The 27,422-nt window shown below is 45.0% G+C and overlaps 13 protein-coding genes across 13 annotated transcripts; 5 read left to right on the top strand and 8 right to left on the bottom strand.

The window, feature by feature from the left end:
* Positions 1-1,037: 1,037 nt before the first annotated feature.
* Positions 1,038-2,802, top strand: GGI43DRAFT_428665 (uncharacterized protein). Its single transcript, XM_083208995.1, has 2 exons — positions 1,038-1,932; positions 2,010-2,802. The coding sequence occupies exons 1-2, from the start codon at positions 1,042-1,044 to the stop codon at positions 2,754-2,756; spliced, it is 1,638 nt and encodes a 545-aa protein (XP_083058824.1). The 5' UTR covers positions 1,038-1,041; the 3' UTR covers positions 2,757-2,802.
* A 73-nt stretch (positions 2,803-2,875) lies between these two features.
* GGI43DRAFT_95425 (NAD(P)/FAD-dependent oxidoreductase) lies at positions 2,876-4,603 on the bottom strand. The gene is made up of 3 exons (XM_083210574.1): positions 4,135-4,603; positions 3,232-4,047; positions 2,876-3,166 (listed from the first exon to the last, which is right to left on the bottom strand). Exons 1-3 carry the CDS (start codon positions 4,379-4,381, stop codon positions 3,027-3,029), a joined length of 1,203 nt encoding a protein of 400 aa, XP_083058823.1. The 5' UTR covers positions 4,382-4,603; the 3' UTR covers positions 2,876-3,026.
* Positions 4,604-5,331: 728 nt separating this feature from the next.
* On the bottom strand, positions 5,332-6,752 carry GGI43DRAFT_95423 (NAD(P)-binding protein). The gene has a single exon (XM_083210573.1). It carries the CDS (start codon positions 6,424-6,426, stop codon positions 5,605-5,607), a length of 822 nt encoding a protein of 273 aa, XP_083058822.1. The 5' UTR covers positions 6,427-6,752; the 3' UTR covers positions 5,332-5,604.
* An 886-nt stretch (positions 6,753-7,638) lies between these two features.
* On the top strand, positions 7,639-9,020 carry GGI43DRAFT_95383 (O-methyltransferase). The gene is made up of 3 exons (XM_083210572.1): positions 7,639-7,924; positions 7,999-8,637; positions 8,685-9,020. Exons 1-3 carry the CDS (start codon positions 7,847-7,849, stop codon positions 8,715-8,717), a joined length of 750 nt encoding a protein of 249 aa, XP_083058821.1. The 5' UTR covers positions 7,639-7,846; the 3' UTR covers positions 8,718-9,020.
* A 417-nt stretch (positions 9,021-9,437) lies between these two features.
* Positions 9,438-9,853, bottom strand: GGI43DRAFT_95381 (uncharacterized protein). Its single transcript, XM_083210571.1, has 2 exons — positions 9,808-9,853; positions 9,438-9,747 (listed from the first exon to the last, which is right to left on the bottom strand). Exon 2 carries the CDS (start codon positions 9,690-9,692, stop codon positions 9,486-9,488), a length of 207 nt encoding a protein of 68 aa, XP_083058820.1. The 5' UTR covers positions 9,693-9,747; positions 9,808-9,853; the 3' UTR covers positions 9,438-9,485.
* A 102-nt stretch (positions 9,854-9,955) lies between these two features.
* GGI43DRAFT_385362 (uncharacterized protein) lies at positions 9,956-11,395 on the bottom strand (the record flags this gene model as incomplete). The annotated part of the gene is made up of 2 exons (XM_083203645.1): positions 9,956-10,047; positions 10,114-11,395. 2 exons carry the CDS (start codon positions 11,393-11,395, stop codon positions 9,956-9,958), a joined length of 1,374 nt encoding a protein of 457 aa, XP_083058819.1.
* A 2,037-nt stretch (positions 11,396-13,432) lies between these two features.
* On the top strand, positions 13,433-16,159 carry GGI43DRAFT_409240 (transcription factor domain-containing protein). The gene is made up of 7 exons (XM_083206487.1): positions 13,433-13,714; positions 13,854-13,982; positions 14,159-14,938; positions 14,999-15,095; positions 15,153-15,406; positions 15,476-15,843; positions 15,907-16,159. Exons 1-7 carry the CDS (start codon positions 13,701-13,703, stop codon positions 15,963-15,965), a joined length of 1,701 nt encoding a protein of 566 aa, XP_083058818.1. The 5' UTR covers positions 13,433-13,700; the 3' UTR covers positions 15,966-16,159.
* A 580-nt stretch (positions 16,160-16,739) lies between these two features.
* GGI43DRAFT_423903 (NAD(P)-dependent alcohol dehydrogenase) lies at positions 16,740-17,857 on the top strand (the record flags this gene model as incomplete). Its single annotated transcript, XM_083208296.1, has 3 exons — positions 16,740-17,464; positions 17,515-17,592; positions 17,647-17,857. The coding sequence occupies 3 exons, from the start codon at positions 16,740-16,742 to the stop codon at positions 17,855-17,857; spliced, it is 1,014 nt and encodes a 337-aa protein (XP_083058817.1).
* Positions 17,858-18,069: 212 nt separating this feature from the next.
* On the bottom strand, positions 18,070-19,815 carry GGI43DRAFT_428661 (major facilitator superfamily domain-containing protein; the record flags this gene model as incomplete). The annotated part of the gene is made up of 4 exons (XM_083208994.1): positions 18,070-18,098; positions 18,194-18,643; positions 18,680-19,270; positions 19,770-19,815. 4 exons carry the CDS (start codon positions 19,813-19,815, stop codon positions 18,070-18,072), a joined length of 1,116 nt encoding a protein of 371 aa, XP_083058816.1.
* Positions 19,816-20,665: 850 nt separating this feature from the next.
* GGI43DRAFT_385359 (glutathione S-transferase family protein) lies at positions 20,666-21,355 on the bottom strand (the record flags this gene model as incomplete). Its single annotated transcript, XM_083203644.1, has 1 exon — positions 20,666-21,355. The coding sequence occupies one exon, from the start codon at positions 21,353-21,355 to the stop codon at positions 20,666-20,668; it is 690 nt and encodes a 229-aa protein (XP_083058815.1).
* A 799-nt stretch (positions 21,356-22,154) lies between these two features.
* Positions 22,155-23,876, top strand: GGI43DRAFT_428660 (uncharacterized protein; the record flags this gene model as incomplete). The annotated part of the gene is made up of 1 exon (XM_083208993.1): positions 22,155-23,876. The coding sequence occupies one exon, from the start codon at positions 22,155-22,157 to the stop codon at positions 23,874-23,876; it is 1,722 nt and encodes a 573-aa protein (XP_083058814.1).
* Positions 23,877-24,159: 283 nt separating this feature from the next.
* GGI43DRAFT_428659 (pyridoxal phosphate-dependent transferase) lies at positions 24,160-25,836 on the bottom strand (the record flags this gene model as incomplete). Its single annotated transcript, XM_083208992.1, has 6 exons — positions 24,160-24,681; positions 24,714-24,949; positions 25,016-25,161; positions 25,226-25,482; positions 25,597-25,638; positions 25,690-25,836. The coding sequence occupies 6 exons, from the start codon at positions 25,834-25,836 to the stop codon at positions 24,160-24,162; spliced, it is 1,350 nt and encodes a 449-aa protein (XP_083058813.1).
* An 834-nt stretch (positions 25,837-26,670) lies between these two features.
* GGI43DRAFT_385356 (GFA family protein) lies at positions 26,671-27,286 on the bottom strand (the record flags this gene model as incomplete). Its single annotated transcript, XM_083203643.1, has 4 exons — positions 26,671-26,924; positions 26,978-27,041; positions 27,108-27,154; positions 27,235-27,286. The coding sequence occupies 4 exons, from the start codon at positions 27,284-27,286 to the stop codon at positions 26,671-26,673; spliced, it is 417 nt and encodes a 138-aa protein (XP_083058812.1).
* Between the last annotated feature and the right edge of the window lie 136 nt (positions 27,287-27,422).

The following is a 27,422-nucleotide window of genomic DNA, read 5'->3' as shown; positions in this document are numbered from 1 at the left end:
GGTATGAACTAGGAACTCAGAACTTCCTAGAGTATTTAACAAGAGCTCGGAAGACTCGTCTAGATCCATTTGATGCATTTTGTCAGGGCTGAGAAATGAATTGTGTAACTGTTTTCTTATTACCAATCATTATTACCAATAGTGTACTTGCAAATAACGTCAGCTGTTTTGTTATACACTATTGTCTTGTTTTCGCATTTCTCCAAGACTTGTAAAGAGACATACGCATCCTGTGTTGATGAGATGTCTTGTATTTGATACAGACTGGAGCCATGCTGTATAGCGCAAGCGCTGTATGCAGTTACGATGTTGTATCGTGGCTGTGATGCTACCGCGGTTCTCCTCATCTTCCGCTATATGGAGTGTAAATTGAGATGTTTCGCTTTTTCGACTGAACTTCAGACCAATTCTTATTACGTGAAACCGATAATAGCGACAATGCTGCTAGCTTGGCGCCACTGAAATGTCGGCTCCAGGCTAAAGTCGGACACTCTGCAAGGTTTAGGTCTACAATACGAATCAGTCATTACTGAGCAGTCGTTATTCTGTGGCTTTCCCCTGCCTCATGTATGCAGCACCCCCACCATTCGGCTTCTAAGCAGTGCACTGGCCTTCTGTGAGAATTGAACTTACCAAGTCCACTGTAAAACTTCCAAGTAGGAGTCTGCCTTCTGGACGCAAGAAAAGAAACAGACAGCACTACCAAGACTTCACGATCTAGCGGAACTAGAGCCGCAAACCAAAATAGATCAGACCAGTCAAGACTGAGACAACTGCAGCCGCAATTTTCAAGGCAATGTCAGCTATAATCGTTCGCCGGCCACCACGCAGTAAAGGCTGTAAACAATGCATTTCACGGCGCGTCAAGGTGACTATTATGCGCATTCCCATTGTCTCATTTACGCTTTGTCGCGCTCATCTGTTGAATATCGCTAACTCATTCAATTGGCGTAGTGCGATGAAAGAGCTGGATGCTGCAAGCAATGCGCTCGCTTTGGTCTGTCCTGTTCAGGGGCAGTCCCCGGAGCAGTCTTCCTCGACATGACTGAAAAGGTATCATGTAGCAGGTTGAAGCCACGGCAAAAAAGGAAAAAGAGGGCGACCAGTACGCAAAGAGCTACAGAAGACCCAGTATATGAATTTGTTACAGAGGATGACATTGCAACATGCTATGTCAGCGCCGAGGAGAGGAACTGTCCGACAGCCCCCCTGCCATCTTACGGTCTTTTGGCAGAGAACGAAGATATATCACTTGGCCATTGTCTGCCTGGCGATGAAGATAGAGGCAATATGAGCTACAGTGGTATGATAAGCGGATCAAATACCGAGCTCTGCTTTTCTCTTGACAGCAACCAATTCTCCAATTTAGACGTCTTTAGTTCCGACGCATCTATTCCGCCAGCTCTAGCGACGTCTACCTACGATGAATACTGTCTTGTGAGCAACTTTACCCAGATTGTTGCTAGCTCTCGCAGAAATTATTCCAATCTCAGGCCAGAATCTTGGATACCCAAGCTTCCCTACCTTGTTGCAACAAACTCGTTACCTTCTCCACTCAAGTATGCGCTGCACGCTGTTGCGCTCATGTATCACGCTGTCACTCACGATATTAGAGCGGAAATCCCTGCCATGAAATTTTATTTGGCCGGTATAGGGAGCTATCGCTCCATGATACTCGGCAGCCGAGAGAAAGAAACACTGATGGCTTCGATATCGGGGGAGGATTTGGATCCGGAAATGCCTCATGCGTCGGATATTGTAGCAATTTGTGGCCCAATACTGTTCTCATTCTATGAAGCGCTTCAAGATGCTGGATCTGATGCGGAGTTGCTCCATCACTCAGCAGCTACAGAAATGTTTCAGGCTCGTGGCCCCGATAAATGCGTTGATGGCCTTGCTCATAGCGTGATGCGGTCGATGAGAGTTAAAGAGGTTAGAGATTCCATACACTTGTGCATATTGAATAGCTCAAACGCTTGTACTGTTTTATCTAACCAGCTATCTACTAGGCATTCCATTCTATTATGCAAAACCGATCTGCCAACTTTTCTTCGCCTGAATGGCTATCTATACCGTTTCAGCAAAAGCACAAAATTTGTTATGACAGACTAATTGATATCCTCCTTACCTTTACCACGTCACTCCACCTTCCATATATGAACCAGCGGGGTGCAAAATTGAGAAGTTCGATACATTGCATCCACGACCTCTCCACAGCTCGCAAAAACAACATTGAAGAGAAAGTAATGATTCTTCAAGAGCAATTGCAAAATTGGTGGTTAGAATTTCGAGACGAGCACTGCAATATTATTGCTCAAAATTCTGGAACTTCATCCTATCTTGAGGCTGCCTGTGTAGCTGCTGCATCCCCATCATCTGTTCTCCCGCTATCTGGGCCATGGATGATAGCCAATAACGAAACACTCACTTCGAGTATGGTTTCTATCTACAGTGCCACCCACATAATCCTTCACTCTATCCTTCTTATTATCTCATTATCGAGACCCCCAGGCTCGATCAAACCCGGAGGCCAATCGACGGTCGGCATTCACCAGGCCGCAATTTCGAAATACGCAACAAGTGTCTTTAATGCTGCCTTATATCTCAATATGGTCAATCCGTTTTGTGGTGACGCTGTCCGTACAAAGTTCTCTATAACTATCGTCGCTCAGTTTGCTTTGGAAGACTCGCAACGTGATGAAGCCCAACGAATGCTCGCCCGGTGGAAACTTCGAGATACGACTCTATCAAGATGATTTGAAGCACTATATTACGATTGTTTACTGTTGCTTTTGCTATCTCATTTATTACCGATAGCAAAAAAGCGTGCTCTGATAGCTATAAGCTATATACAAAATAAGGTGTAAGCTATAATGAGCTGAATTTTTACGATATAGGCCAGGGAATACTGATAAACTCCCGTGTGGATATATTATAATATGCTATCTCATCTATGGGAGATAATAAAAGCGCACAAATATATATGGTATTCCTAATTAATCCAATACGCGAAGCTTCACCAACTCTCACTGGTCAAACTCTCCAGCGTAGAGTACATCTCTTGGCGCATTCATGCGTGACCACAGTACTCGCATATGATCCTGCAGATCACGCTTAGCATATACGGCTGCAAGCTCAGCGTCTGCACTCTCAATCTCAAGCTCAACTAATTGGTTGATAGTAGTCAGCGACATAAATTAATCATCCAAAGGCAGGAATAATGTCGCTTACCTTGTATATGAACAGCTGTTTTCTTTCCACTATATATGGCGTGCGGAACATTGGTAACATTGTCCGAATTAGCATCACCAATGGCGAAAATGCCATGGATATTGGTAACTAGACCATTCTCTATATCTGCAGCAAGTCTACCGCCGTATAACGCTACGCCGGTCTCTTCACCTAAGTTCGACTTTTGCGCAGTACCAAAATTAGTCAAAATGGCCGCGCGAAGTACTGGTTCGCCAGTTTCGAAGTTGAGTTGAAAGAGGTCATGCTCAGGATGAGATGGTAGACTGGGGTCCTCATCTCCGACGGTTCCATTGGCCAGCCTCTTGATGGATGTTATAATACGGTTGTCGATTTTTACATTGTGCAGCTCTAGATATTTCTCCCATTGTGGGAAGCCCTTTTCTGCAATAACTCGTTGATCGGGCGTGTCTGTCCCGTTAACAAATAAGATAATATCGCGATTCAGAGTGATAATTTCACGGACTGCGTCAGGGCCTTTGGAAAATGGCCCGAGTATACCAAGTTGTTGATCTGCATGCTCATGTCCATCACACCATGGGCACCAAAAAATACCTTTGCCCCAGTTCTCCCTAAGTCCGGGCGTTGATGGAAGCAAATCCCGTAAACCTGTTGCGAGAATCACTTTTCGCGCAGTGAAAGTGACGTTAGTATCTCCAGAATAATCAGCAGATACTGTAAAATAAGAATTGTTGGCTTCCGGCTGGATTTTGGTAACTGTGCCATTTACTAAATTGGCGGTGCCGTAATTTAGGATTTGTTTGCGAGCCAGCCATCGGAAATATGCTGGTGTGACTCCTGTTGATATATTAGCTAACTTGTACGAAATGTAAATTTGATGCAAATTTGCATCACAGTTTCTGTGCTTTTAAATGGACCACCTACCATCGAAACCAATAACATCGTGCATATGCCGAGTAAGAGCGTTGCGGTAATCTCCAGAGTCAATCAACAAAACGTTTCGGCGGACACGAGCCAGACCACTCGCTGCACTGAGACCTGCAGGGCCTCCTCCAATGATTATTGCATCATAATCAGCCTGAGCTGTGAGTTCGCAGGTACTACTGTTTGGCACAGTCTTAGAGAGCCTAGCTAGGGAGTGTAGAAAGGTGATGGCACTCGATATCCTCATTTTTAAGCACGACAGCGAGCACACTAGTGAATCAAATCAAATCACTTATATCTTTGTTCACATTTTAAATCAAGGTACAAGTTGCCATACATGGGAAGGCCAGCGTCTTATGTTCGAGCGCTGCCTCCACAGATGGTAAGATTTGCTCGATGGCATCATCCTCCCAGACGCCACTACATGTATTCTATGTCGCCATTCAACAACGTACAACTATTTATTGTTCGTATATCACCGCTAGTCCAACTTTAGGTGCGTGAAGAAATCGGCAGCTGGTGCCGTAGCATTGCCTATTTAGTGTGAGACACCATCTCATTTGCCAGATGAACGCAGCCAGCCAGTCAAGTGCGCTGGCATCTGACCCAAAAGAATGATACTCCTCTTGAGTGAAGGGAGCGATAAGCGGATCGGATGCTACCCAAAAAAATACTACCTAGGTAGGTATGCATGGTGTGTGTACATGTGTTAGCTGCAACTCTATGGCATCATGAGGCATTTTCGCTTAAATCGTACATCTACCACATGAGTAGAAGAATGACATGCGCAAATGATGTCGCCGACGGTAGAGATACAAAAGCTATTAGAGAAGTGCACTGTGGAATCCACTCGTCATCAGCTTGCTTGGCGTTGCTGCGTAAAGTTTCTTCTTCGTCTATGCTTGTATCTATTTTTATTTTTTAATTTTGCTCAGAGATTACACAAATAGGCTGAACCCCCCCGCAATATGACAAGTCTCAGTTATTACTACGTGTCGCATCCCTAGCGATGAAAACGCGAAACACTGAATGCATCCCATCAGAGATACGCTGAATTACCTACATACACATATTTTCTGCATGCTGTCCGTATGTTCCAAAGCAAAGTAAATCAACACATCGAATACGCTTGATTCGGCACCATACATAATAAAACATTTGGTAGGTTTTCTTTAATGGTAGGATCCCCGCATTGGCGGAGCAAGTTTGACTACGTCGAAAAGTTGTTATCCGGTTTTAAATATAACTTGTTTCCACAGGCTGATAAACTTAAAGGCAAAATTGGTTGGAGATTGCCACTGTGAAGTAGGAAAACAAGAACATCAGATCACGCGGGCTTGCCATATACACATGCTTGCAATATAGTACATCGTTATTGAGCGATCTGGTAATAATGATAAAAACGCTAAATATATTCCCAAATAACCTCTAATGAAGACTCGCTATGTTCTCATGCCGGACTATGGCCATTTAGATAGATAATAACGTTGCATCCTTCCACTTATCATCCGACGCCGCAAGCTGCTCTGCGGCTTGCTTCACCAGATCTACTGTCTCGGGGCCAAGAAGAAGTCGTAAAGGAGGATCATCTTCCTTCGAAATCTTGACAATCACATCAGCCACCTTGGCCGGCTCAGACCGATAATTCTTGTATTGTTCCCGTAGCTTCTGGAAAGCTCCGACAGTTTGTTGATACGGCTCGCTGATGGTAATTTCATCGTCCGCAAAGCCAGCCCAATCAGTCTTCATGCCGCCAGGCTCCAGCACTGTCAGCTTGATGCCGAACGGCGCAACTTCTTTAGCTACAACGGATGTAAAGCCACCGACAGCCCACTTAGCGGCCTGGTAGGCTGATAGACCGGGAGTTGCTAGCCGGCCACCGACGGAGGAGACTTGCAAAATGCGGCCGGACTTTTGCTTGCGCAAGATCGGGATCACCGCTTTGGTGACATAGACGGTGCCCAGAAGGTTGGCGTTGATTTGATCTCGGTAAATGTCAACGGATGTATCCTCAAGTGCTCGTGGAATAGCATAGCCGGCATTATTGACTACAACATCAATGCGGCCAAATTTATCGATTGCGGCCTTGACAGTGCTCTCAACCTGATCGTTGTTGACAACGTCGAGCGCCAAAGGCAGGATGCGATCCGATCCATACTTCTCAACAAGATGCTTCACTGTGTCGGGATTTCGGGCGGTAGCAACGACGTTGTCGCCATCAGCGAGGGCAGCCTCAACAATGGAAAGGCCCAGACCCTTGGATGAGCCGGTGACGAACCAAACGCGAGCCATTGTGATATATCTGAAGTGTTTGTTTGTGGTATTATAACTTATTGTGTGTCTTTGCACCGGAGATATTTAGGGTGCAGAGATGATTGTGTTGTTTGCTTGTTGTTCTTTCATCAATCTACGCGGCAACGTCCTCATCTTTATAGACCTGTCGATGGACCGAAAATTTCTCATCTCTATGCTATCCATATACCTTAACTCCGGCCAAGAAGCCATTTACACTTTGACCGTAACTATGACTATTCACGACTCGAGCATCTTTTTAAGAATCGCTATCCCCGAAGCGGGTTTTTCCCGCTCGAGGCGGCCGCCCAGCTCCAGAACCCCGCCAGTCCACTTTTAGCAATTGAAGTTAGAAGCACTATTACGGCAATACACGTTCAAACATTATAAGAGCCTACTGTTTTGTAAACAATACTCAAAGAATAGTGCTTTACCCAACTATTCCTATTTATTCCTCTTATACATGTACTCGAAATTGAATCTCAAGTCTAATCTAGCATTATTGTCTTAGGATGCGTCATGTACATCATTCCTGTGCCTAACACACATCTTAAAGATTAGTTCGAGCTATCTATACTTCTGTCCACTAATTCTGGATATTATGGAGGAAACTGTGCGAATTTTGTTTCTCATTCACTCAAAGTCAGTGCACTCAGAGTCAATGCGGCACCATTGTTGCTGCCGGTGCCATCATCTGTTCAATACCCTAGATTGGTGCATTGCCGCCCGCCGCCAAGGTCAGCTTCAGCGCCACTTCATCCGGGGATATAGAGTTATATGAAGCTTAGGGCAAGTGTTCAAAGTGACATCGTGCTTAGTTAGATTGAATTTGGCTGGCTTTCATAGACTAATGTGCGCACATCATTCTCCAATCCACGAAACGGGTATACGGGTGCTGCTGTGCAGCTCCGTTATCATTGGCAGCATCTTGGCTTGTTTGAGGGCTAGTAGGTTGTGGACTACACTAACTCTTTCCGCTGTTCACGCTTTGGCTGGTGTATCAAGTAGAATTAATTCTTTGTATGACAAAATATGCGAGGTCGTTGCTTTTCGATCTCATTATCTGAAAACTTATGCTCCTTAGGTATTTACATGTGACAAGCAACTGTTATACAGGCCTTATACTAGGGCTTCACTTGATGACTAAGGGTTGCACCCCACTTCTACACATTATGAGCTGGACTGGACTTTACTCTTACACCCCGCATACTCCAGCTACATGTACTTGGACAGGAAACACACACTGCAATAAGTCATTCAAGCTGTTTCTGTGAGTGACAGCTGAGAGCCAGCCACGACGAAAGATCAAATGCACTTTAATTGAGTGCTTCTCGCAGAGTGCGATTCTAGTTTACACAAAATTACTAATTCTTACTTTCTTACATTCAGTCGCGCACTCTAAGTTGCACCCATCGCCAGAATGGCCCACCCCCCAGAAATCGTCGCAATGCTTGAGAAGTATCCTGGATTAAGGAAAGCTATTGAAACAGACATCGAGGTAATCTTCAATCTTCTAAGAATTTATTTCCAAGGTAGCCGTAGCGTAAGCATCGCTAATCATTTACTCATTAGTCCCACGATGGCCGTGAAGAGAAACTACTCTCCTACATCCTTTCGCACCCAGACATTGACAACTTACGAGGCTCTCCCACAAAGATACTCTCGGCCATTGACGAATTCTCCGCCCAACATGAATTCATGATCAGCATCGGTGGCCATAAGTCTGGGATTCTAGCCGACTTGATCACCCAGGAAAAGCCTCAAACCATCGTTGAGCTGGGTGGCTACTTGGGATACTCTGCTATTTTATTCGCAGATGTCATGCGTCGCAGCAACCCATCTCAAGAGCTCCGCGTTTTTAGCCTCGAACTAAGCGCTGAATTTTCTTCTATCGCTAGAGAGTTAATAGAGCTTGCAGGGCTCTCCGACATTATAACAGTTGTCACAGGCCCCGCAGAAGAATCTCTTCGGAAACTACATGCTCAAGGCACTCTGACCAGCGTCGACCTTTTATTCTTGGACCATGTCGAAGATTTGTATGCTGCGGATTTCAAAGTCTGTGAGGAGCTCGGCCTTTTGCACAAGGGTGCGGTTATTGCCGCGGACAATGTTGTACGACCGGGTGCCCCTGAATATCGTAAATTTGTCAGAAGCCATTCAAAGTTACAGAGTACTGGGGTGAGAGGTTTAATTCAACCTGGAGATCTTGAGGTAAGAGCGCTTTACTCTAGAGTGAATTTACACTAACTGTATTCTAGGACGAAATCGAGATCAGCCGTATCATAGATTAAACATAGCCTAGGTACTACCTTGCTTGAAGAAAGCAGAGTGCAGAGAGTACAGAATAATGGCATCTCTATCCAAGACCTGGCATTTACTGTAACGGCTTATGCTATTTTGAATAGTATTCAACTACTTTGATATTCAATTTACTCTCATATTATAGTGACGTAGCTGCTTTACCAGATTTTCTTTCGTATTTCAATTATTTGCACGCGAATCAAGCATGGGAGCGCGTAATACTCAGCTCTACGACTCTCGTATTCAGATCAAGACCAGAAGCTGCATTACTGGAACCATTGAGCTGCTAGGCGGTCTGACATATCTAATGCTAAACAAGCAGTATTAGCTTAGAGTACTTATAAGTCGAGGGGGGGGGGGGCAGTTGGGCAATGGGAAATTGAGGGAGACGAAGAGCGCTCAACGCCCGCCATCTTGATTAAACCATTACTGCTGTGGCCCATTCAGCTTCTCGTCACCAAAAGTGTAGTATTACGAGTCTCGCTTTTGATAAGTTTTGCCTGGTCGATTCTGTACTTAAACTATGAGGCTATGGTGTTGATTTTCTTCAAAGCCTGCGGATCCTCACTGCAGGCTTGTTGCATCTATTTCCTTTCCGTCATGATTTTGGTACGGCTATTTTCTAGACATTTATCCAAGAGAAAATTAAACTCTTTAGTCTAACTATAAACCTATTTTTAGGGTACCAGCCCCTGTTTCTATTCGAATAGCTAACCTCTGCTATTTTATTCTACTGGAGTGTTTTGTTTGGCCCCTGTTCAGCTTAATAAGTAGTTGCTGCACTGCATCTGCCGTGTTCCACTCATGCCTTGTCCCAAGCCATTAAGTATAGGAGTGACCCTATATATATAGTTAAATAGCAGTTGCTGATCAACACCAACCAACTTGCCATTGAGTGCATTGATTGCCACCTCACCATTCACGGAGTTAGGCTGTAATGTTGTTAGAATCTTGAGTAGCTTCATAGCTTCGCTGATTCGGGTGACAAAGAAGTTGCAATGACCCTTGAAGAGTAAAGTTCTGCCAATAATATTAGCACTAAGTCTGTACGCACTGGCCTCTAATGCAGCGGCTGCTCACACTTGGCGTGGTATACACACAAATATTCTAGTATCACCAACAACTAAAATTGAAGTGGCTAATATGGCCCTTCTACGGCAAAAATTGCGTCGTAATGCAGCAAGTCAATAGCGACAATGTTTTCGGCTGTTGTACATCGTTGCTTGTTCTAAGTCCGTTCCTCATATGCAGTACATTCTTCATTCCAGCTGTTCTTGGTACTCCTGGTATTCGTGGCATTCGTAATATTCATGGTTTGGACTGCTTTCCCTATTAGTGTACTGCAGAAGATTGAACGTGAAATATGTGTACGGATAGTGCTCTTACCGCTATTTCTTGGGTGTTGTTCTAGGTTGAAAGGATAAAATGATTCTAATGAAAAGGAGGCAAAAGACTGCAAGAATACGCGACTATCTAGTCTTGGCAGGCTAAGACTTTGTGGTTGGATAAAAGAGGCTCTTTCGTGCGAAGACTCGGTGACTGCAGGCTCCGGTTGATGATGCTCCTGATTTACGTCCCACCGTCTGATTGCTGCACTATTTGTCATATCAATATTTGGGTGCATATAGTAGCTGCGTATACTAGCAGCGTCGTTGTGTTGACTGAAATCCTTCTGCCTCTCCTCATCATCACTGCATGCGGTGCGGACGGGATCCGGTTGTCCTGATCCCGAATTTGCAAAGGGCTCATAGAGCGGCCCGTTGCTAAGGCCGACTATTAAATCAGACATTGCTTCTAAAAGCTTCGCGTTATTTTCAAAACAAGGCGCCGCGATACCCAGTAACCCAACAGCTGTCGACAGGAGACCTGTCCGCGCTGCCCAAGGCCCCAATACCGCGTTGGTAAGATAGCCCTTCTGATAGCCGACATCTGTAAGACTTAGCCGGAGTACATGAGGATTCTCAACGCCCTTAAACTGCGAGCGTATAGATGGGATAACCTGAAAGAGGAAATCATCGCCCATCTCACCAAGCAAATTTAAACAGCCGCGTATTACAGCATGCTTAAGCTGCTCAGTAAAGCTCAGTCTGGCAGTCCAGGCGGGCTGCCCAGAAGGCGATGCTAGTGTATCCATGCCAAGGTTGACCAAGCCCGAAATTATAGTCATTGCCGCCATCATGATGCCGAAGTGTATCCAGTCAGGCTTCACACCAGACGTGTTTGGATTATGCAGCCGCAGCCGTGATTGTACTACCAGGTCGCGCATCCCTGTGTAGACAGTAAAGGCAATGTGTGTTGAAGCATTGCCCACGGCGGCACCAGTATAAAGTTCTGCGATGCTCGCAGCAAAAGCTGTACTAACCATAATTGCTCGCGAACGGCGACTTGTCAATGTCGCCGTCCCTGCTTTCTCATCACGCCAGGTCCCAATGGCATGAGTTATTAAGGCTACGCCAGTGCCGACGAGCGTACCGATTATCGACTTCAACCTGGGGGCCGTTTTCAGCTTGTCAAAACCAGCTTCTGCACCGTAGCTGATAAATTGTCGCAATACTGTTGGGATAAAGACTGATATAAAGTTGCGTATTAATATATTGACAATGGATATAAGTATTTGGCCGTGAGCGCTTGTGAAAACCTCATTATCTGCAGCCTGCCGTATGAACATCATCGCCGTGGATGGCGTGTTCCATAGTATATTGGAACAACTCGAATCACTTGAAAGCATTATTATTAGGAAGCTCAGTAGGGGCTATACTTTCCTACTTTTAGAAAAAAAGACATTAATGAGAAGGAAAGAAAACTGCAAATAACACCTGGGATGCTGCGGGTCTGGGATTTGAACTTGTAAAGTATTAGATTTAGCTACGTTATTTGAAACGTAGTCTCACTATACATAACATCCCGAGCCCCTGTGATGCAGTGCCTATGCATCTAGTAGACCTTATGCGTGTTCACTGGACAAGGCAGTCATTTTGAATCTGGCTGGGGTATCCCTTCTTTGAGACCATTCAGTGCATGATCATGCCCTCCCTTGATAGCATTCCATTGGGGGGCTCGTTCTGCTATCTTGGCCAACGTAGCCGACAAACGCGGCACCACGTGGCTGGCCATTACATTCGTGCCCTTTACCACACTAAAGCTTCCAGCGTTCCTTACATTGGCAATAGCTACCTAACTTTTCCGTAAAGCACACGCCCAATAAGCAAGGCTCAGCTTATAAAGACACAATAATGCCCAAGCCATCCAGGTCCTACAGCAGCTATTAGCCAGCCTAAAGATGAACCGCTATATTTCATCTGCCACAAAAAAATGTAACGAATATGAGTTATTACCTCCAGCCATTGGGTAATAGGCTTTCTATCTAGTCAAGGGGCAGGTCTCCAAGGAATAAGACCACGTGGAAGTGATCATGACGAACGCTAGCTCTTACCGATATGTTACTTTTTATGTGCTATATGTATTGAAAAATGCAAATACTTACAGCCAGTGTTAATAGCGATAATAGTAATAATAACTGTACTTTTGTCTCTCGAGGCATCTTTGCAGCTGCTGATGTAAATCCTTCTGTAATCCTAATCTAATATACTGATATAATGCTTCAAAAGTATCAAATGTATTCGAAAAGAAATGTTTTTTTTTTCTCCTATGGCAACGGAACGGTCATAATAACAGCTATAAACAGTTTCCCTAACCACTAATGATTGGTTGTTTGATACCAGCTAACGGCCGAAGATTGAGTGTTGAAGTAGTAATCATGCAGGTGCTGAATATGGATCTAATTGATTGGCGATCAGATCAGGTCCCGATTAATACCCTTATGCTGTCAGCTATGTAATTCTTATTATATTTATAGTTGCAGCACTAGTACTGATATGCACCCTAGTGTAAACCTCTGTGTAGAGGCCCTTGTCAGACGCCTAATTACTATATCTACGCTGGTAGCAAATTCCAAATCATTTTCTCCTATCTTTTTAGTAGTAGCATTCCGTCCTATCATATGTATTTCTATAATTTGCCCAAATTTACATAAAACGCCCCTATCAAGTTCTTTATCAAACCCCCAATCAATATCTCTATGTCGTCAGCTAGTTCCAAATCACTTCAGCATGCTTGTGGCTGCAGCGCTCGTTATCCGTCAAAATACATGCGTTCTTATATCCTTTATATATCTATATAGCCTACGTGAAGGCACTTATTAGGCTTTTGGCCGATACCCCTATGCTGTTAGCAAATTCCTATTAGTATTTAGCACATTTAAAGTTGCGACACTAAAAATGTACTGTAAGATCATGGCGATCCAAAATCCCGCTAATCGACGCGGCAAGTGAATCAAAGAGTTAATGTATCTGATGCCCCGGGGCAGCCCCCACTTCCCATCAGATCGGATATCCCTAGAAAGGTCATCAGTAGCTCCCGTGTTCACCCCATCAGTCCGCGGGGTTTAAGTTCAATTCAAAGGACGTAATAGAAATGTAGAATGATTGAACATTCGTTTCAGGGAATGGCTTATATATAGTAGAGCTACTATGGTAAAAACTACGCCCTATTGGTGGAGGTACACTGGTCTTCAGAGCGCCCAGAACATTTGGACAGCTCAAAGTGGCGCTATTCAATATCTTGCTAAGCGTTGGCGTCGTCGCTCTCCCTGTAAATCTCTCACGAATTATCGTCATTCCATTCCGTGAGGGCCGCGTCTAAACGAAACAAACTGTGGGGCCAGCGGGTTTTTCCCGCTCTGAAGCGGCCGCTCCAGCTCCAGAAGTCAGAGCTGTGGGGAATCTTCTGCTCTCAAGGACTCTGCCTCTTCGCAATTATTAACTGAGCAAAGTCATTCTCACGTTGTGCAAAGCGTGGCATTCACGTACAGACACAGAGAGGCGAAAAAGCCAGACGAAACTCGTGAATCAACGAACCAATTCCTTCAACTCCGACTTACAATCGGACTGTTTCCGCCTTCCGATCCGCTGCTCATGTTTCAAGTGCTGTGAGTGGACCGATCCTCCGCGTATCCCCGATCTGTAGCTGCTGAGCGGCCGCTCGGACATTCCCGGAGCTATGGCTATTATCGCCGTCAACGACCATGGCTGTGTTACTGACCATTGCTATGAATTGGGCGGCTCTAGATTTGATTCAGCTGATATGAGCGAGATATCGACTCCATCCAGGCAAAAGGCCGCACGAGCTTGCGCAGCCTGCCAAAAGTACAAGAGACGCTGCGACAAGGCTTTGCCGGGCTGTTCTTTATGTACCAGGTATTGATCTATATCCGCCACAACTTGATTCCGAGCATCGAGAAATACACGCTTTCCTCCTATTATTGCCTTTGAGCGGCCGTTTTGCAAGTTGCTACTCCAGGCTAGATCCTCACTGCTATTTCCTATCCCGTAGACAGCCTACACTCCCATTGGCTAACTACTCATATCCATAGACTGCGCCGGCATTGTGATTACTCTAATCGACAATCGGAGAATGAGCTCAAAACCCGAATACAGGAACTCGAGTCACTCGTCACTAATCATGTCACAAAGCTGTCCCCTCAAGCCCTACCTACGCCGGCATCTTCCAGCCAAGGCGCCAGTAGCTTGCCAATATCGCAGACGGCGCCTTCTTTCTATCCAGCTTCCCTACGCTTCCAAAAGCTCTTTCTAGATTCAGATATCCAGACACGTCCGGATGCTCCACCGCCGCCATCCAGCGACATGATCCCCGCTGCTGCTCTCTTCTATCTGAATGATCAGGCGCAGAGCGCTATCGTCATGTCGCAGTACTTTGAAACTGTCCATAAGTGGATGCCCATTATCAGTCGAGTCCGCTTAACCTCTTTAGCCGATGTAGAGCTTAATAGCCGCCCCAGAGCTGATTTTGCCCTGTTGCTCCTGGCTATGAAACTCATCCAACATGTACCAGGAAGCTCGTCGGACGCTGTTAGAGATCCTCTATACCTATGCACCAAAGAATTCGCAGCTTCTTTAGATATTTCAGGCGTATATACATTGCTTAAACTTCAAGCTCAACTGCTTATTGTCGTTTATGAGATGGGCCACGGTATTTTTCCGGCTGCATATGTTTCAATGGGATGCTGCGTTACCCAAGCCATGGCCCTCGGCATCCATAATCGAGAAGCACCCCAGATATTAGAACAGCCGCGCACTTGGATAGATTGGGAAGAGAGACAACGCATCTGGTGGTTCATTGTAATTCTCGAACGGTATGCTCTCCACGTCCAAATACTTTGTCACGCAAATATTACAGTCCTGACCACAAACAGATACATCAATTCTGTAGGAGATAATAGACCTCTTATGTCTGCTGATCCGCAGACTACGTCTCACCTACCTGTTGACGATGATGCTTGGGACTCTGGCGTAAGTTAAGATTCGTTCGACGATATAGCAGATACACAGAACTAATGTCTTATTTAGCAAGCCATGTATCCTGAACGACTTATCTTATCCTCATCGAAACATCTGTCTGCAAGTCCGTTTGCCCGTCTCGCTCAAGCATCCCACCTACAGGGAGAAGTCATAAAACACTGCAACGACGAAACACAGGGCTTATCACACGTGAAGAATAGTGTTGAAATGCTCAGCCAAGTGTTGTTGAAATTTTTAGAAGTCATCAGCAAAGACAGAGCCAGCATGATGCATTTTTATAGTTCTGTGGGTGTTTGTTTAAGGTAAGAGTGAATTTCTGCTGTCTAGTTCTTACAATAGCAGCAAAGCTAAGATCGAGGCTCATTGTATAGCGCATTGATGAAGCTTTGTGACTACCACTCTTGCGATTCATTCGCCATATATAACGACAGATCCCTAGATGTATCAGAATTAGCCCTCGCTCGCGAGATAGCTCTAACATGCCAGAGCATAATGAAGGATTGCATTGTTAAGGCAATGTCTTTCTTAGATGTTCTCAGAGAAATGATGCAAGATCTTGAATCTACTGCAGACCTCGCCAGCTTGTCTCCTTGGTTCTTGGATAGTTTGTATCAATGTCTGGCGAATATTGCTTATCTTATGGCTACATCTCCCGCCTTGGAAGCGTCAGGATATCCTTCCCAAGCATCGCTATGTCTCGAACTTTTACAAAAAGCGAACCAAAGATGGAACGTTGCAGGTGAGTCCATATCAGGCTTTGGTATCTTTTGGTTGAATTATTATTGTAACATAGAGATTACAGGAGCATATCTTGAAACTATTGGTATAATAGAGAAAGAGTTGAAATCGGGCAGATACTAGCACTGTTCCTGAGGAGGGTACTTATTGTGGCTATAGTCCTATAAGTCCCAGAATTTGAATCGGCATTGTTGGCATCGGAGGACTCGGATCATCTAATTTGCTATACATCTCAGTTGGAGGTGTACTAGGCCCCTTTGCCTCAAAATTAGTGTACTAAGAGCAATAAATACCAACGGGTACATATCATTGTTTAGCGTTATACTTCTAATGAGCGACTCTCGAGTAATGCGCTTGTTGTGACTAGATTTAAAGATGGCCTACCAATCGCATTGCCAAATTTCTAAAGGCCTGGGGCTTGCCCAGAGGGGATGCTGTTGAGTAATATAAAGGTATAAATTTCTGCCAGGAGTCTAAATTTAACTACGGGCTTTTGATCTAGCTGCCTTCCAAATCATACGTTAATTATGGGCCGCCCTAGCATGATAATTGCTCTTTGGTAAATTTTAAGTAGTATTCGATTCAGTAGTTGAAGAATAATTAACTGCAATATTGGAATATTTTACAACCCGAATCAAATAGTCAATCTAACAGGCCTACAGGACGGATGATCCAGGAATAATTTGGGACTAAGGACCAATTAGAAAGAGATTGAGGAAATACATGATGCGGATGACCGTATTATCTCCGCAGAAACGGCTACTTCCATCGATTCGTGGCCTAGCTTTGCTTCGTTTAAATACCTTGCCAACATTCTTGTCTGTGAATCGAAACTGCCACGCGTATCAACAATCCTACCCAGTACCATTCTCGAAAACAACTCGACTCTATAGCATTATGGCCGAATCCAAGCTCGTTGGAAAAGAATACACCAGTTATTTCTCTACAGATGGGGCCATCGTTGAGACTAGAACACATATTCCCCCATTAGGCCCTCGAGATGTCCTCATTCGCATCACCCACTCTGGTGTCTGCTACGCCGATGCCTTATATGCTAGCAAAGGTGCCACTTTGTCGCTAGGACATGAAGGAGTCGGTATCGTGGAAGCGGTTGGATCGCAGGTTACAACTCTTGCCCCTGGAGACCGTGCCGGCGGTGGCTTCCACCGACACTCCTGTGGAAACTGCCGGTACTGCTTATCGGGTCGAGACATCTACTGCTCACAACGCGTGATCTTCGGCTCGGGGGACACTGACAATGGAACGTTTTCTCAATATTATATTGGAAAGGAAACGTATGTTCACAGAATTCCGGACACGCTCGCTAGTGAGCATGCTGCCCCATTGCAATGTGCCGGGGCAACCGTCTATAACGCGCTCAAAAATACCATTAGGCTCGGCATTCGAATCGGCATTGTTGGCATCGGAGGACTTGGGCATCTTGCCATCCAGTTTGCCGCACATCTCAGTGCTGGAGTCGTAGCCCTGAGCACGACGCCGAGTAAAGAGGAGGAAGCACGGCAATTCGGAGCAAGCGAGTTTGCGCTTCTTGGTGATGTAAAGATGGAAACACCTCTTGATGTCGTCGTCATCACGAGCTCAAGTTATCCTGACTGGGACAAGTACGTTATCTGGAAGGGGGCCAAGATTATTACGAAGCTAACGACTCCAGATTAATGGACCCTCGCGTCCTTGCCAGAGATGGTGTCGTAGTGCCATTGACTGCTTCATCTCGCCCACTCATCCTACCGTAAGACTTGCCTCCCAGCAGTTGTCGAGATAGTATAAACTGATATTTGCCAAGTGCTGGCACGATGCTTTCTCAGGGATACCATATTCACTCGAGTTTAGTCGCGTCGAGGGGAAATCATGATGAGATGCTCGATTTTGCTGCGCGTCACGGAATTCGACCGGCCGTGCAAGTGTTCAAGAACATTGGAGCGGCCAGCATCCAGTATGTGATTGACGAACTCATGGCAAACAGAATCCGATATCGTGTTATTCTAGAAATATAGCCCAATTTCAATAGCATGTACCATCTGAAAGCGAAATCGATTTGTAAAGCTCGAATATATTTCTTAATATGATTTCTTAATCCAATAATTTCTTAATATCCATTTTGAAGGCGGAATTTATTTTAATTAATACAATAAAGCTATACAAGTTCAACAAAGACCTAGAAGAGATTTGCTGGTAAAGGCTCTACTCAGATTAGACCTTTTGCCACTTAATACAGTCGCTGGCTGACAATCGAAACTGGACCGAATTTTGTATTGATGCTCCTTCTGTTGAATTAGCCCCAGCCTGGTTATACCTCGTCTCCCGACGAATCATCCACCCTCGAAGAATACCAATGCAAAGCGCTGCGGCAACAAAGACAAGACCTGTGAAAATCTGTACTCCAATATAGTCTCCAGTTCGGCCGACAATTTGCAGAGCGATCGGTTCGCTGAAAGTTGTAGGTAGGACCAGTGTCAACCATAGGAGAGTCAATCCCGGCGGAAGGCTTTCGAGGCCAATGACATCAGCCATTATCGGCCCTACTGTAACCCAAAAGACGCCTGCCACTAAACCTTCGGCAATTGCGAAGAAGATCAAAACCCCGTAACTCTTGGCGTTGACCCAGACAGTTAAGGCAAGGACCCCTACTAAAAAAGTCGTCAAAGTGGTTATATTAATGCTTCCGATAGAGTCGCATAGATATCCGATCAATGGACGACCGATAGCTTGCCCTAACATCAGTAGAGCAGGAATGACAGCAGCCTGAGAAGCGTCAAGTCCAAGCTCATTTGCATAATGTGCTAGAGTGAAAATCAGGATAAAGTACCCCAGCATACTCAAGAAGCCGAAAGCTAAGATAAGAATATACTCAGGCCTTTTAAGAAGCGATGTATCGAAGGCTAATTGACGTGATCCAGTCTCCTCATATCGGGTTCTGATAAGAAGGATGCTGACGGTGTTTGCAACGAAAGTAACAATGCTCAATATCCGGAAAGCCCAGGGCAAACCAAGATTCTGAATCATGGCGTTGGAACTGAGTGAATATATGAGACCGCCGGCACCTCCTCCAGCAATAGCTATTCCATTAGCCAGAGCTCGTCGTTTACTGAACCACTGGGCGACGATTCCGTAGGATGGAAGGAAGAGAAGTCCCATTCCCACTCCGAAAAGTCCTCCTTGGCATAGAAATAGCTGCCATATCTCCGTCGAGAGACTTGAGCAAATAAGGCTAACCGACACTAAAAGCGATCCACTGAGCATTGTTGGCCTCGTCCCACACTTTCGCACGAAAATGGTGGCACAGGGAGCGACAAGCAGGGCGCAACTGACGCTTAGCGTTCCAACAAATCCATATTGGATCTTGGTTGCACCTTTGAAGGTATTATTTTGCAAATAGTGTGCGAGAAATATAGAATAAGCCGAATTAACTCCCCATGAGTGGGCGTTGACAAGAGAGATGCAAATCGTAACAACCCATCCATACCCTCCGTCCGGAGCTGATGAAGTCGGCTGCTCCAAACACGTTGGTCGTACGGTGTACGAAAGTCTGTTTTGAACGTCTTGCCTCATCACTGTTTCTGTTGGGGGAGCCATTAAACAGTTTAGCGGCCCTGATTGCGTAAAATGTAGATTTCAAGGTCCTCTCAAAGCGCTCTACCAGAGATTAATATTTCTGAGTCAACCTTGTGTGCCTGGTGTCGATGGATGCCGACGGCTCATGCCACCAAAGGGATGATGATTTGAGGCAAGATCAGCCACCAAGACTTTATTTGTATTTCAAATATATTTTTGAGTTCAGTATCAGCCTATAATTTTTGAATTGCAATTTTAGAATATACTGGACATATATGAATGCCACAGGATTTCGATGGATAGCCGGATGGCCCGTAATTTACACTCGCTCCGACACGAATGAACGTCAAATACTTCTAAAAGCCGCATCTGTTATTAAGTCCCAGAATGATGAAGACATGTTCTGGTAGAGCAATGTGTGCTTCTTACAACAGCCATCATTGCTATTTTAGGTACCCACATGGTGTGGTGGATGCCATACAACTCCTATTTACCTCCTGTGGTGTAGGATCACCCGCGCTCTTTGATCTGATTGCCGTGCCTGCCGAAAATTGCCAAAATTCGAAATAGTCCAGTAGCCTCGATAATAATAGCCTCATGTCAAAATAACAACGAAAAATGGAGAGAAGATAGTACAGACCTTGATGGCAGACAGCATATATGCCTACTAATCCTCTGCCGAGAGGAGAATTGCTAGCTGTCATAAGATTACCCAAAGCCATATCGCAGAGTGTATTGCAGGTGATATATGCGTCATTTCCAGGAGATATCCAAGCAAAATAAAACAAGTGCATAGAGGGAAAAAGCAAAGCTGTTATCAAAATTCTCATTAACATAGATTTATATCTCGAAACAGTCACGTAGTGTTTTAAGCGAGTATCGGCAAATCACAGACCCTAAAAAGGGCAAATTCCTAAATCGAAACCTAAAATTACATTGCATTACAATCACCATAAAGACCTATGAGGAATATAGCTCGATTAGGTCCGGGTTTGTGCGGCGGTTAAATTAAACCCCCCCCATGATTTGCCTTTGCCAGTTGACTAACACTACAATCGGATTCAACAACCTTCAAACCGTCAATATAGTAGAAGAAAAACAAAGGTTTGTTTAAGGGTTATGATAGAAATTAAAATAATAAATTCTATTTTCCAGGATACCTAACTAATCAATTATTCTAAGCTGTAACAATGTTTCTAATCATGCGATTCACTTATATTGCATTTTGTAGGACCTCTTTAATATCCACTCTACAAGCCTGTGAACCCGTGGTTGTTTTTTTCAAGACTGCTTTTCCACAGCTTCCATAGCCTGATCTTGATCCTGATATATCTTGCCACTGAATGCCGAGACTCCATGCGTTTCATCCAAGCACCCACATTGGGAAACTTTTCGTACAAATCTTCGCCGCCATACCGAGGACCCCATCTCTGCCAAGCCACAAAACTAAGGTCGGCATAGGTGCATTTGTCTCCCACAAGCCAGTCTTGGCGGCTTAAAATCTTTTCCAAAACACCATTAACTCGATGCATTTCCTTGACGTAGCGGTCAATGACACTCTGGAGCTTTTCTGGGTGAAAGCGCGAGAACCAGGAAGCTTGGCCGTAGTATGGAGCTTGTCCAGAAACCTGGAAAAAGAGCCATTGTCGACAGAGGTACGACTTGGGAGCGTCATTATAACTTATATTCTGTGAACTGCGATCATACTCCTCGATGAGATATTCGACAATTGCACCAGACTCCCAAAGTGTAATGTTTGTATTTGGATCCTGGATAGCGGGAAGTCGGCCGTTGGGGTTTATTGAAAGGTAAGGCTCTTCTTTGACGGCTTTGAAATCGATAAATTTTGTCTCGTATGGAAGATGAAGCTCTTCTAGAATGAGAGCGACCTTCCACGGGTTTGGCCCGTATTGGTGAGAATAGAGAGTGATAGGCAACATTGTTTCTCATAGAAGACCCTGAAAACGTTACAAAGAGAACAGGTTCCCAGCTTGAGATGGAGAATATTCCTCGCTCTCCTTCACTCAAATTTATATTCTTCAACTCTGGATATAGGTGGGTAATTGGCATATATTCAAGCTATGTCTAGGCCCGCAACCGATCCGCTGGAAAAATGGACCGCAAACTGAAAACACACGCAAAGGAAAAATTAAAAATACTAAGATTTATAATCAGTGCTGTTACGCTATACATAGTTGATAGAAATCAATAGAAGCAGCAGAATAACAGTATGCCTATGTGCCTAATGGCAGAGCTTTGTGCTCATGGTTATAAGCTCCCCGGTTTTTTTGCGGACCGCTTGTTTCGCCCAGTGGCTATACCCAGGGCGTCTTAAAAAATACGACGCACTTTAAGCTTTTACCTTTCCTATCCGTTGTTACTAAGCAGTGTTCAGCTACAAGGTCGCCACTATGCGCCAGACTCAACCTATCCGCTGTCTTGATTTAATCCCCGAGGCCCTTAGGAAGGTGGGTGGCAAAGTTGAATTAGACAAAGTTGTCGGATAAGCTGCTGAATCAGGCCACCGCAAACACAATAGATGACCTAATGCAGTTGCAGCCAATATCTGTAAGTGATTGCCCCCCTGCCACACAGGAGCTTTATATAGAAAGATATTCCAGTCTATGGCTTCTCCAGAGATATCTTTCTATACACAACTATCAGAATTGGTCATCAGTTAGCCATCTTTGCTTCTATTCCACAATATCTCTATTCATCAAAGCTATTCCAATTACTAGTATGGCTGTGAGTCTGGAGTCCATGGGTCAGGTGCCCGCTGAGAATGAGTATTACGACCTTGGTAACCACAGCCGATTGATTAGCACAAACAACCGCGGTGCACAAGTCTGGTTCAATAGAGGACTGATTTGGGCCTTTTCATTCAATCACCGCGAATCAGCCGCCTGTTTTCAGCAGGTCATTGCGCATGATCCATCATGTGCTCTTGGCTACTGGGGTGCGGCGTTTGCTTCTGGTCCAAATTATAACAAAGTCTGGATGGCCTTCGACGAAGCAGATTTAAAGACTACAGTTAGCAAGTGCCATGACCTGGCTCAGAAGGCGAAGGATTTTGCATCATCTGCAAGCCCCGTGGAGCAGGCCCTTGTCGATGCCATACAGTACCGCTTCCCGAGTAAGGAAGTGCCAGATGATTTCACGCCTTCCACCGTGGCTTACGCCGATGCTATGAGACAGGTCTACCGTCGTTTTGGAGAGAACGACTTGGATATTGCCGCACTCACGGCCGACGCGTTGATGAATACGGCTCCATGGAAACTGTACAAAGCCCAATCAGGCGAGCCGGATCTGTCGACACCAGTTCTGGAAGTAAAAGATATCCTTGAGCGAGCACTACAGCATCCAGATGCCAAGCACCATCCTGGAGTTCTGCACATGTATATCCATCTCGTGGAAATGTCGAAAACCCCCGAAAAAGCTGTTATCGTAGCAGATCACTTGCGCAGTCTCGTTCCGGATGGCGGCCACATGCATCACATGCCCAGCCACATTGACGTCCTTGTAGGAGATTATCGGAGAGCACTCGACACGAACATGAAAGCCACAATTGCCGATGACAAATATTACGCTCGCGAGGGCGGTCAAAACTTCTACTCCTTTTACCGTATGCACAACTATCACTCTCTTATTTATGCAGCTATGATGGCTGGGCGAGCTCAAGTGGCTCTTGAGGCGACTTCACGAATGGAAGCTACAATCACCGAGGACATGCTTTTAATAGACTCTCCCCCTATGGCGAATTGGCTTGAGTTCTTCAAGTCGGTTCGCGTACACGTCTTGATCCGGTTTGGAATGTGGGAAGAACTTAGAGCCCTGCCAATTCCTGAAAACAAGGATCTGTACTGTGTCACTTTGGCCATGACACACTACGGGAAGGGTATTGCATGGGCCGCTACCGGAGATGTCGCACGAGCCGACCAGGAGCGAGAGTTATTTCTCAGTGCAGCAGCGCGAGTGCCTCCGACTAGACTAGATTTCCCCAACAAGATTTTGGATGTTCTCCAAGTTGCCGTAGCGATGTTGGATGGAGAGATTGAGTACCGACGAGGCAACTACGAGCAAGCATACGAAAGCCTACGATTGGCCATTCATCGGGACGATTCTTTGGTGTATTCAGAGCCTTGGGGTTGGATGCTTCCCACCCGACATCCTTATGCAGCTCTTCTCTTAGAAAGAGGCCATGTTGAAAAGGCCGCTAAAGTGTATGCGGAGGACTTGGGACTGGATGATAAACTCATCCGGGCTCATCAGCATCCTAATAACGTCTGGGCCCTTCACGGCTATCACGAGTGTCTTATCCGTCTTGGGCGCACTGCTGAAGCAGGGATAATCAAGAGGCAGTTGACGATTGCTGCTGCAGGCGCAGATATTTCCGTGGAATCTTCATGTTTCTGTAGACTTGACACAACTCAGGATTCTTGCGCAAAGGGATGCTCTATGTAGAATCTTGTCACAGCTCAATATTTTAGAGAGATTGCTGTTGCAATTGCTATATTGTTATAAAAGACTACGCTTTTTAGCTAATGGAAACGAAAATTGATGCCTTTGCAACACGGCTAAATATAATTCGATAGAGTTGCAGCCGACCTAAGGTGCAACTCGAGTAACAAAATCTCACCTATTAATAAGTCATCAGCCAAATATGATCCAGGCAAGCCTATGTATGACAATTTTGACAGTGCGTGTACACAACAAAAAGCTACTTCAATATTACCAACTATTATGCCTATACAAGAGTGCGGTTGTGTGCTTCAACTGCCTGGACTATCCTCCTCAAACCCTCGGCTAAGTAAAATTCTCTATGTGCAAATACAATTCGGAACCATCCAGGTTTATCGCTTCCAAAAGCTTTCCCACTTGCAAGGAAAACATTATGTTTTAGTAGAGTCGTTTGCAGGTTCATTTCGAGAGTCCACAGCTCCTTCTCGGGTCTTTCATGCCCTATTTGCCTTCCAAGTGCTGCAAATAGGTTAACCCAGATGAAAAATCCAGCATTGCTTCCCTTCTGATATGGGATACCATGTCTGTCGAGGAAGTGAGTGGTCAAGTTGTAATTAGCAGCGAGACGAGATATGTTTGTCTCTATATAATCTTTGACAAATTTATCGTTTGAGAGGATTTGGATCGATACAGAGTCGGAAAGAGAAGAAGGGCACGTGAAATAAGAATTGGCTTCCAGTGCCTGGAGAAATAAATTATTCTTCTGGCTGATAATGCAGCCTACTCGAATCCCGTTTGAGCCGAAGTCCTTTGGTACAGTCAGTTTTTCAGCCTATATACCACCTGTAGGAACGAAGGAGTACTAGCCTTGCTCATCCCCCAGAGCACATGTACCAAGCTTGGATCGATAAGTCCGCTCGTATCTATTGATAATACAGATGCGAATGTTGGAGCGTCGGGAGAATGGCGATTATTCCAGACCGACAGAGCATATATCTCATCGCTTATGAGATGAAGGCTATGCTTTTGGCAGAAACGCATGTATTCGACGAGTACTTCCCGTGTATAACACCTTCCTAGAGCCAGCTTCATGTGAGACGTACAACGATTTAACCGGCTCTTTCAGTCGAGGGGGATCATACCAAGAGGGTTATGAGGATTACAAAGTAGAAGAGCCCGCACACTTATGCCAGCCTTTTGGGCATTAAGGAGGGCTTTCTCGTAGGCTACAAGAGCATCACCGCCGAAAGGATCCACTTCGCCAAAGGAGACTCCTATGACTTTTGTTCTGCATAATTTAGAAATATCAGTTCTAAACTGACACGATCCACGCAGATATTCGAACCACCCACCGAGCTCTAGATTCAAGATCGCCAGGGAAGTTCCCATAGTATGGACGTCCTAACAACACGCCATCATCGGGGTCGCAAAGGGAGAATGCACATAGCTCGATTCCTGGCCCAACCCCAGATGTAATTGCAACCTGAGATCGCATCACTAAGTGAGCTGGGTTGAAATAGTTATTGATGAACCTTGTAACTGCATCCCGTAGACGACGACTCCCCGAAAAACCATCCCCATACGTAAGGCAGTGGCTGTCAATACTAAACTGTTGGATCTAGTATTAGTGAAGGCAGGATCTTGGTTCTACTATTTTCTTTATGCAATATCGCTTTTGGGACGTTGTCTATTAGTAGGAGGTGGAAACAGGGAGTTGACTCACAGAATTAGTCATGAATTCAACCAGTTCCTTATGCATCAAAGTCTAAAAAAGAAAATTAGCTATCGATTCAAAACTAAGCCGAATTTTACTGACATTTTCAGCAACCCCTAGACTAAGATACCCATCTGGATTGGACTCAGGGTGCCACAAGTCACAAACGACGTCTAGCATTGGAGCCTTGCTTGATGGATTGGCATAAATCGTGCCGCGATTTGAAACATTTCCTTCTCCTTTCCCCATTTGGACGTTTGCGAGAAGGTTGATTTGTGCAGTCCTCTAGATCGTTTGAAGTAGATGCTATTCAAACCTTAGAAGCAGAGGTTGACCAAGACTACTCCTCAGGCACCAAAATGATATAAGCGTGATCTGGTTGAGGCAAAAATTAAATTCCGAGTTACGCTTCTGTTCCTTGCAGCAGCTATCGTACTATTTAAACACTATTCCGCACAACTAGTTGTTGTGATGTCTCGGATACTATGCAAACCTTCTTTGTTGACTATCCGCTATCGGAGTCCAAGCTTCCCCGCCGCCACTGCGCTCTTTTGATCAAATTGCCGCTATTACCTCAAAATTACCAAAGAGAAACACGAAAACATTATGGATATAGTCCTTATTAAAGTCACGGATGTCACGCAGCATAAATGGGCTTAATCTCCGCCCACATCGCTGTAGGCTGTTCAAGCCGTGCATGCGCACTTGTCACTTAAAGAGAGCCGTGTCAGCTATCACAGGCACAAGATGTCTCAAGAATCCCTTAAGAATTAACACTAGGCGCAATATGGTGCTAGATGAATTACTGCGTCTCTATATTCAGGGCGTTTAACAAGCCGGAACACTCGACGGCGATGTAACCGGCACCGTTGAAGGCCACCTTCTTCGGCACGCACCTGGCAATTTGACAACTCCTGGAGCCATTTGCTAGGGTTTAGAAGTATGTGGGTATATATTAGGTTCTGCTCACATGCCTATTCAGGGCTATTAGGGCAGTTTTCTAATCAGTTGTATTTGACATTTAATAAAATCATATTAAAGCTCAATGAAGAATTGCGGCCCGCAATAATTTTCGCACGTTTTCTATGCTGAAATCATCCCATTAACTTGATTGACTCCCTCCAGAGGCTTTAAATAATCTCTTCGCCTTTCAACGTAAGCCTCGACATCAACCGTGCCTAGGTTAGTAAGACCTTGGTCTAGACCTCCGACCTTAATTGAAACCATGTCGGGAAATGCTTCAGGTTCCCCGTAGATGGCAGAACCGCAATCTCCACAAAAGTGAGTGTGGTATAACTTTCCGGAGTTGGCGAGGTACGTATACGACTTGGAAGTTCCTATCGCTAACGAGTTAGGCAAAGGTCATATGGAGGAAATTAGCTGCCTTTACCTTGAGTGATCTTGAAGGAATCGCGAGGGATAATCATATTAACGCTAAAGGCACTCGCAGTACGCTATAGTTGTGTTAGGTATATACATGTAGTCTGGCAAGCATTTATTCGATCGGTATCAGGGCTTACTTTCTGGCAGTTGAGGCAGTGGCAGACGGCTTTCGCTCCAGTTTCAACTTTGTAATAATCAGCAACAATTCGAAGGATTTGCGACGCAACTAGGTAGGCGGTTATATGCCGTCAAACTCAAACTTACCCTCAGCCCTGTACCTAGTGGCATCGCATGCGCATCCTCCGGTTAGAACCATGATGAAAGAGATTGGGTTAAGACGTGTATAAGAAGAGATAATTCTGAGACAAGTACGTTTCCAAAATATTACATCTTTCAACATGAAGGAAGGGCACAATTATATATATCCGAATATCGCGAATATCGCGAATATT

This window comes from Trichoderma evansii (genome assembly GCF_050947405.1).
Source record: "Trichoderma evansii strain SZMC 28006 chromosome Unknown GGI43scaffold_15, whole genome shotgun sequence".
NCBI classification, from domain to species: Eukaryota; Fungi; Ascomycota; class Sordariomycetes; order Hypocreales; family Hypocreaceae; genus Trichoderma; species Trichoderma evansii.
Note: the sequence above shows the minus strand (reverse complement) of the source record. Positions and strands in the feature narration are given on the sequence as shown.